Genomic DNA, 9760 nt, shown 5'->3' on the forward strand with positions numbered 1-9760 from the left:
TTCTGCTGTTCTTTAAAAAATATAAAAAGTGTGCACTGGCATCAAACCAGCTGGACTAATTGACCAGATTAAGCATTGGGTAATACTCATTTTATCTTTTTGATAATCCTGTTCTCTGGGTTTCTAAATTTTAAGTCCAATAATTTTGCCTTCAATGTTACAAGTTTACCATCACAATATATTTTCTAATAGGAAATAAAAATTCTATCATCCATCATAGTTCATTCTACCCAAGGCAGCCCTTATTGTCAGCTCCCATGTTATTACTTACAGTCCCCTATTTTCACCAATACAAACACTAAATTCAGCCCAAGACTAAAATGAAAAGAAAGGTTATCATTTTCAAAGTCTAGGGTTCTCCTCCTTTAATTCTTAGCCTCTACCTCTTTTGTAATTAAAAGAGTCAATAGTAATAATATAGAGATCCCAGAGGTTATCTTCTGAGCAAACTGTCCCCTATACTATCCTGGAGAACAGAGTATGACAGCATCATTTCTCAATAAATCAATTAGAAGATGCTGTTTAAACTGTTCAGTGTATTAAACTGATTGCCTAAACTAGTCAGTGCTCCATTCACCTTTTTTTCTAGGTTGGCATATATAACTGAAAATTCCAGAATTGAAGATAGTAAAATATAGTGTTCCACGCTTGCCCCAAGTTATGTGGTGCCAACGTGATATCTACAGAAAGGTCTAACAAGACAAGAAAGGTCTGAATGATTTAACTGACATAAAATGCTCTTCAGTATCTATCTATTCTCAAGAAAGAACTGAAATGCAACAGAATATTAAGCAAAATGATCTGTTGAGACTGAAATAAAGATGAACCAGGTTGTAGGTCAAACTCATGAGGCACTTTTGATGAGCAAGTTCAGAAGAATGATAGCTTCCAGACAATTAGAACTCTAAGTCCCTTGAAGCAGTTACTTCATAAAAGCAGTTATTTCAAATGTGTTTCAGTCTCCCACATTTGGATCATGATCTGTGATGACTCAAAGCATTGCTAGATAGAATTTACTAATGCATTAAGGCTTGGTCATCCCTGACAAAGTGAAATAAAACAAAAAAGTCAACTGGTTAGGTAGATCAGTCTGAAATACAAAGATAATGGAAAAAAACAGTTGAGTTTTAACTTAATTCCATCTGCCCAAATTCATTTGTATGTTTAGATAAGGCTCTGACTCCTACTGGAAATGACATGCCCACTAAAACACAGAGGAATCAAGCTAAATTACGCTAGTAATAACGAAATCATAGTCTGGAATTGTATGACAACTTCCAATACCATCTTTCCCTGACTTACCTATATTGATATCTTTGGCTAATCTCTTCAATTGTGGCTACTATATTCTGAGAAAAACAAAACAAAAAACCATTGTCCCCTTTCAGCATCTATGCTTTTACATTTCTCTGAAATGAAAAGTAAAATCCACATTCTCCCATCCTAAAATATGTGATTAACACTTATGAAAATACAAACATTTCTAGGAATGTGATTAGAAGTGCAAATCTGCCTTTATAGTGTCTAATTTATACCAAGTCTTCTTTGTATGTGCAAATGGATGGCATACATAAAATTTCTACCCTGAATGAATTATTTGAACTGTATATACTTTACCTAAATGATATTTTTATTCTGTATATTGCACTCTATGTCTGATCATTATACATGGTCAAAAAGAAGTTCAAACAAATCTATGACATTGTGAAGTAGGGCTAGCTCACCTGAGATTTTTTTATATGCAATTGCCTTAATGTTAAAACACAATTTAATATCAGAAAACAAAAATTCCTCTTAAAAGTAGCTGAGTGAGAATTAACTTGAAACCTACATGAATCTGACTAGAGACCTCAAACAAGAGAATCCGTGGCAACTCCTATCAGTAGTATCTCGTAATTAAAAAGCAACATGAAAAACATAATCTAAAATAAAGCAGATTTAATCTTCTCTCCAAACATGGGAAATGTAAAAATACGAAGAATTTTCATCCAGCACAAATATGAGAGAAAAACAAAGGGGAAATTCAGAGACAACTGATCATAGGTATATCTCAAACTAAACATTTTTTAAAAGGTTCACGACACACACACTCACATGGATAAACTATTTATTCAGGAAAACATTAACTTCTGATTTCTTTCATTAAGGTAACAACATAAAACTGGTTCAGGGACACATTTTCAGCACTCAGACTGGAGTTCTTGGGGATGACTAGAATTATCACATAATGATCATCCGTGGGAATTTGTTATAATGGAATATATATAAGCAGATTGAAGAATAATCACCTTCTCTTCCCAAAGTTCCAAGCATAACAAATCATGTGGCTGAAAAATGTTTGTTTTATATATTACAGAAATCAATTTTATATTGAACATGGCCTAAAATCAAAGTGATTGCTAATTTAGTAGCTGTCCATTTGGTCTTACAAAATTCTGCATGCATTGTCAAGTTTCACATTGCTAATTTTCCAACAAGCAATTTGTTGTCAAAAGCCCCAAGGCCATTTACTAAGTCCAAACACAAACTGTGTAAGTAAAGAAACTCTAAGCAGTAAGAAATTTTAAACATACAACTTCATCAGGAATCCAGTGTACACTGTATCTCCTCTAATTTTAGTGTTCTGTCCTCCTACATACTTACCAAATATGTCATTTTTTATTTTGATGAGTCTCGATTTATAAATACCCCAAATCATAGACTTCTCATACCTACTCTGGTCAGGCTAGTAGGGTATATTTCTCTTACACATAAAGAACAACATAGCTTTTTCCATAGAAGACTTCTTTTCAAAATTCTAATAAACCTATTTTGCTAGACTATGATATGTTTGATAAATAAATGTTTGATAATCATATTCATCTAGGGTAGTAACCAACTCAATAAATACTAATTTAAAAGTGAAAATACTTTAAATTTATACATGCCATGAACAATCCATCAATGTCATTAATTATTTTGCAGAGTATTATCTTCTCTAAATGAAGGGTAACTTATGAAACTGAAGAAATGTAAGTCGTGTTATGGGTAAATACATTTAAACACTTTTATTAAAAATGGAAATTTCATAATAAAATTATGTGAAATAAGCATGTCTGGAAGAATAAAAGATTTAAGGGAGGGAATTTTTGGGGAAAAATAAAAACCTACTTCTGCTATGGAAGTTGTGGCTATGTATGCATATACATGAAAATTTTTCACACAATGAATAGCCAAGTAGGGTCATTTGTAAATGCTTATCACTAAAGTAACTAAAAATAAATCAAACCATATTTGGGAAGAAGTCAACTTTGTTGTTATTTTGCTCTAGTTGGTAAATTAGGCACAAGACTCAGTTTTCCTTTTGTCAATAAAGATTTTGTAAGTGGTAAACTTTTCAAAATGAAGAGAAGGTGATGGAAGCATCTCGTTACTCATTCAAAAGAATATATAGTGTAGTGAAATCTAAAAGATAATCTGCTTTCCTTTTTTAATTAAAAACATTGTATATATGATGAAACTTAAAGATTTCTTCCTGAGAGATACTATAATAAGTAATTACATTATAGTTTAAATGCTTATTAACTACCTAACAAGATATTCCTTTCTCATCTCGTTAAGAGTAAAATTAGGTTAGTAAATCCCACACTTACGAAACATAAGAAAAAAATCCTCCTTTGCTCATTTAGTCCTTTTTAGTTAATTTAATAAACCAGGTAAAACATAACATATAGAAAGTATTCACATTAGGAATAGCAAATTACACATTGTCACTTTTAAATGACAAAGTAATTTAAAGCTACTTCAAGGTTTATTGATTAAATGTGAATCACACTTAAATTTTCAATCTGAAAGTTATATTTAAATATACTAGAAATCTGTTCCTTTAAATCTGCTCAAGCCTGTTAAAATAAAACAGACAGAAACGCATAGTTACTCCCTAAATAACTTTATATGTATCACTGGTTGCTATGGCATTTTGCAACCCTGAAAACTATCACATATAATATGGTTAGTGTCCAGAGTCACAGAGAAAACCACACAAAACATTAATTCCCCAAAAGATGAGCATATAGTCCTTTTTAACTCATACTGTGCATGGTATGCTCAAATCTACTGAAAAGAATTTTGAAGATTTGTTTTAGTAATATACAAACTCATAAATGAAATTCAGAAACTTTTTTCTGATTTATTCATAAAGCCAAAAAAAGGGAATTCTATATTTACCTTCACTTCTCTGCAAATGCATTGAACTTGAAATAGTTCCTCTCTACTAGTTCAAATACAACCAACATGAAATTATGTTAAACTGCAATTTAAAATTTATTAGGAAAGACACTAAAAGTTACATTTGACTGGATTCTATCCTGCCAAATATATACATTAATAAGCCAAATATTTGTTTAAATAATGTTCCATTTATAGCATTTCTATATTATTTGATGGGAAGACTTTTTGAGAGCTTCTGATATGTTATATTGCAAGTTTATTGAAAAGCAAACAGTATTACTTTATCATCGCATTTAGAGCTGTAAAACTCACAGATTTTTTTCAGTATCCCATAATTGGATTTACTTCTAATTATCATTAATTTGGCAAAGTACTCAACTTTAATAGGGGGATTTGGCTTATAACAGTTTGTAAGTAGGCACAAAATCAGTCAACCTTTATTATTTTGAAGGAAATGCAAAAACTTCACCATCAGGCAAAATCCATAGTTTTTGATTTGTTTGTAACTATTTCAAAACTGTTGAAAATCTAAATTGTGACATTTTCAACTCTTTTCCCCCACCCTTCCAGCCCCGGTTTCAGTTTCCTATTATTTGGTAACTGTTTGAAATCAGCACTGTAATATCTTCATTACTGCTTTCTACTAAGCATCTGCTTATAAATCTTACCAATGTTAAATATAAGAAGTGAAACTTGGATTACCCAATTGGGACATATCCTTAGATGTGGATCTGGAATGGGAAAATTACAGGGAGGTTCCTGTGGTGCCTGAAAGTTAAGAGAGCTTGACTTGAGAAATCTCACCTTTTGAGCTGCTTTGGAGGGACTCTTGTTTTTGCTGCCTTTGGGTCTTCCCCTGGGTCTCTTAGGAGAGGGCTCACCGGTTGGCTCCTAATTGTGGGGGGAAAAAAAATGCTGTTGTGGCAAGAATGTCTGAAAGAAACTGACCCTGACTCTACAGCTCTATTTTCTGCATGTGCCGCTCAGCAGAGCTGTTGGAACACATTCAGCTCAAACATAAATGGATGATAATGGTTATAGAGTTTACAGAAAGGGGAAATAACTGTACTTTTAATCCCAGGGTTCAAAGAGGAAATTCTATTTTGCATATGAAAACTGGATTCTATTTCAACCCTACAAAGATAACAAAGGTTGACAAAGTCACTCTTCTAGAAAGAAATACATTTTTCAAGGTGTAAAATTTGCATGGTTATGTATTTGGCAACTCACAGAAATAATAAGCATTTTACACTAATACCATTTTCCACTGTAATAGCATTTCAAACAGAAATATGAGCAAACATAAATATTTCAGCAATCTTCCATGTTGAAGAGATGATTTTTAATCATCTCTGTATATCTGCATTGTAGGTCAATTATGACTCAATCAACACATTGAGTGAAATGTTGGAGCAATTACCGAAGTTCTTCAACTTAAAATAACTCCATTCCCCCTAAAATTTCCAAATAATTATGGTAAATCTGTTGTGGGAGGTTTTGCTTGAATTACCTAGATAATTGCTTCAATTCTCCACTTCCTTTTGGAGATGCAAGCATGGTCTCCAGTCTAAATTTAAATATCTTTTGATAAAAATAAACAAATTTTCTCCAAAACTTTCTTTAGAGAAAACTCTCATGGGGATGGACTGGAAAAAAAAAAAAAAAAAACTAAAAGAGAGGTAAAACGTGAGGAGCAATGGAAAAGTCTGGAAAGGAGAAATTGAAACTATCAATAGGTCTAGCAAACCTTTAAATGGCTTCTATGCCAAGTAGTAAATACTCAAGTGGCTAAGAGACTACTATGATTAATATTCCAGATACTAAATATTTTTCCAGCGAATCATCAATTTCTATTTCATTCAGATTCGGTGATTAAATGCAACTAGTTAACTTAAAACGCAAGAAAGTCTTCAATGAAAATTCGCATCCTACTTGGAAAATCTGGGGGAAGTTCCCTGCAAGCTTCTGTGAGACCACCAGCGCCAGTGGGCACATCCGGAGCAAACACGTCGCAGACACATTTTTCTTTCTTTGTAACTCTGCCTTAACTCAAACGTACAAGCTCCAATCACCTCCAGACCCCACTGCAATTTCTTTGGGAATCTTTTTTGGAGATGGTTAGCAATGGCTGGAGTTAGACCTGGGTGGCGGGTGCGAGACGGAGGAGTGGGGAGGGCAGAGGCTTCCTGGGAGGTGTAAAACAGGATCCCAACGCGGTATAAAGTGTCGCATGGGCAGAGCGGGAAAGCTCCGGGGCCTCTAGATTGGCTTGTTTCCTTTGATGATTTCAAAAGGTACAACCCTCTCAAGTTTTTCCAAAACGTACTGGCAAGCAAACACTTCGATTCCCCCACCTTGCTCTCGGCCACCTTGCTCCCGTCCTATTTACCATGAAGGAAGGGATTTAAGGCGAAAGAACCAAGAAGTTTTTTTAAAGCCCGCGGACGCAGAGTTTAAATGTTCTCAGTAGACACGTCTCGTTCCAACCCTGCCCGCCGAGGCTTGGAAATTGCAGCAAACAAAACCCCCCGCCCTGGGCGCTGCGCGCAGCTCTGCAAGCGCCGGCTGCACGCTTAATTGGTTGCATCCGCAGACAAAACCCTCCACTCCGCGGGGTCCCCGGCGCCCCTCAAACGTCCCCTCCCAACCCCCAGTCGCTCGCCCTGGAGAAGTACATTTAATGTCTGCAGCTCCGAGGCGCGGAATCCAGGGGCAAAGGGGGGACGGGGCGGCTGGCGAGGAAGTGACCCTAGCTACCGTGGACCCTCCCGGCCACTGCTCTCCAACGCGCCCCCGGCCAAGCGAGTTAACCTCGTCCGGGGGAGACCTAGGCTATCCTGCAGCCTCATCTCCGGGACACCTCCGCGGCTGCAGCTCGTGGACCCGCTGCCGCGCGGCATTTAAAGAGCCCTAAGCGCATCCGACAGGCCCACGAGTTCTTTGTCGGGCGGGCGCGAGTCTCGGGCCACCGAGAACTTGGGGAGAGCGCCAAATGCGCGGCTGCAGCGCGCCAGTCCCCCCACCCGCAAGCAGCCCCGGTAGGCGGGAAAGCGTCTCCAGGAGCTTCCCCAAGACTCCCAACACCTCCAACCCTTGCGCCCCCAACCCCACGCTCCAACACCTCATTCCCCTAGGGTAATAGCAAAAGTGGCCCCGAAAGCGCCTAGCGAGCCCTGGTCGTCGGACCCCGGGCTCTTGCAGTCCCCAGGCGACACCGCGCCACTCAGGGCCGTGCACAATAGCGAAAGTCCGAGGACGCGCTTCGCCCGACCCCACCTCCCGCCTCCGGACCCGGCCGCCAGCTGCGGCTCCCCACCTCCCGGCCTGGAGGGGCGCGGGCTGGCGAGGACTCCGCCGCTCGCCTCCCCCTCCCCCTGGCCGGCCGGCAGCGCGCGGCCGCGCGGCCGCGGGGCTCCCCAGCTGGTCCCGGCGCGCTGCGGGACCCCTGCAGAGGGAGTGGAGGTGGGCTGGTGGCCCCAGTGCGCCCGCATACTGACTTGCTGCTGCTTTCGGGGTCGGCCGCGTCCTCTCTTCTGCGGCGCCGGGGCGGCAGGTTGTCCCTGGGCAGACGTGGACGGCTGCCCGGCGCCTTCACCGCGTGCGCTCATCCTGCCTCCCGCCGCCGCTACAGCTGCCGCCGCTTCGCTCCGGCCGCCCCAAATCTTCCCAGCACCTTTCGGGAGATGGGGCGATAGGGCTGGAGAATGGAGCCGGGGGAGCGAGAGCTGGCGCGCTGCGAGGGCTGCTGCTGCTTAGGCTGCTGCCGCTGCCACCATCAACACCGGACGTCCAGCGGCTGCCAAAAGGAGAGAAGAGGGGGGAGGCGAGAAGGAGGCGCGGCTGGCGGCGGGGCGGGTGGGTGCCGGAGGTGGCGGTGGCCGTGGAGGTGGAGGTAGCGAGGGGAGGAGGAGAGCGAAGGAGAAGCAGAGAGGGCGTGAAGTTGGAGAGGCTCCCCTCTCGGCTGGGCGCAGGAGCGGCGGTCCCCGGGAGCTCCTCGGAGACGGCTCGGGAAGGGAAGAGACAGAGCGAATGGTGTCCCTTGCAAAGTTAGGCGGGGAAAGAATTCCTCCTCCTCTCCCCCTCCCGCTTCGCGCTCACAGAGCAAGAAAGAGAAAGAGAGAAAGCAAATAGCTCCTTGGGCAGGCGGAAAGCAGAGGATGGAGAGAGCCTGCCGGGTCCGGAGGGCCCTGGGCGCAGGCCGGGGACCGAGCGGTGGGTGGCACCGCGCCCCCTCGGGTGGCGGGAGCGGGCGGCAGCGGCACCGGAGAGCCGGGGGCGGGGGGGACGGGCTGCTCGCTCCGGCGTCCTGCACCAAGTGTGCGCTGCCCGGGCTGGAGCTTTTCTGAGTTCTTGCCCCAGGATTCAAGCGGGATGAGTGTGTGCGCTTGGGGAGGGGGCGGCGGGTGCGTGTGTGGGGGGAGTGCCCACCTCTAATCGTGGGCGGATAAAGGGGAGGGGGCTGCTAGGAGGAAAAGTATGAAGAGGAGGGAGGCCAGGCGGACCGCCGAGCCAAGGCGCCTGGCCACGGGCCAGAGGCAGCGTTCGAAATACAACTTCTTCGGCGGCAGTGGCGCCCGGGTGCCACCCGGAGCCCCGCTCACGTGCTCCCACCCCGCGGCGGGGTTAAAGGGACAGGCCGGGGATCCCAGCCCGGCTCGCCGTTCGTCTAGCCCCGCCCGCCGCCCGAGGTCGCCCCTGGGCGGTTGTCCTGGGAAGGCGCGGGAATGTGAACGTCCCAGAGCCGGGTTTAGGTGCTTGGCCTTTACCTGCACCTCCACGGAGCGGAGCCAACACTCCGCAGGAGGCGTCTTAGCTGCACGCGCGGCAGAGTTGTACTTCCCTGCGAGTGGAAAGGAACTGGAGAGGCGTAGGAGCTGGCTCCCTGCAACTGAGTTCTGCCCGGGAATGCCCTCATCGCAGACTGTGTGCGTGCAGCGCGCGCGCGCGCACAAACGCATAACTCATGCACACAAATACATGTGCACATTTGCAAAGACGCATGCATAAACACAATAAACGTGTGATCACTTAGATGTATGCATGCACGCAGATAGACATGCACATTCACACAGACACATGCACACGTGCAAACAATGCGCACACGCGCGCGCGGACAGCGCGAGCCTCTTCATTGAGTTTTTTTTCCTCCGGAATGACTCCAGACTACGAGAATTCTCCCCCGACCCCAGCCCCTCCCTGCGACTGGTTCTGTGTACCTGGGTTCCAACGCTTGCAGGGTAAAGGGGTTGCCTCACGTGGGGACCTCTTAGCTCTCTAACACCACAATTGCGCCAACGGTCCAATTCTACCTTCGATTTACCTCGATTTAACCTCCTTGGGAACTCCCTTTCTGCCAAGTCCTAATTTTATTACTGGGGCTGTTTCTGTGTTGTGTGAATACCATAACGACCACAGTCCGGTTTTTTTTATTTTTTTTTTAAAGGTGGAGTACGTTTTAAAAGGCATCTCTTTTCATCGTTGAATAACAAGAGTCCTGAAAAAAAAAAAAAAGGTTCATTTTCACACATCACAACCAACATTATTTTGGACT

General features: G+C 43.4%; 1 protein-coding gene across 1 annotated transcript in view; it reads right to left on the reverse strand.

Moving 5' to 3' along the window:
- The window catches only part of HMGA2 (high mobility group AT-hook 2), a 133475-nt gene extending 125072 nt beyond the window's left edge, over window positions 1-8403 (reverse strand). The window contains exons 1-2 of the mRNA XM_037514049.2: window positions 7707-8403; window positions 5014-5100 (exon numbers count right to left, since the gene is read on the reverse strand). Of these exons, the coding sequence (XP_037369946.2) occupies window positions 5014-5100; window positions 7707-7817 (198 nt within the window). The 5' untranslated portion in view covers window positions 7818-8403. The remainder of the gene's footprint in view (window positions 1-5013; window positions 5101-7706) is intronic.
- Between the last annotated feature and the right edge of the window lie 1357 nt (window positions 8404-9760).

The sequence above is a fragment of the Talpa occidentalis genome, unplaced genomic scaffold, assembly GCF_014898055.3.
Source record: "Talpa occidentalis isolate TD23 unplaced genomic scaffold, MPIMG_talOcc4v2.1 talOcc4.16, whole genome shotgun sequence".
NCBI classification, from domain to species: domain Eukaryota; kingdom Metazoa; phylum Chordata; class Mammalia; order Eulipotyphla; family Talpidae; genus Talpa; species Talpa occidentalis.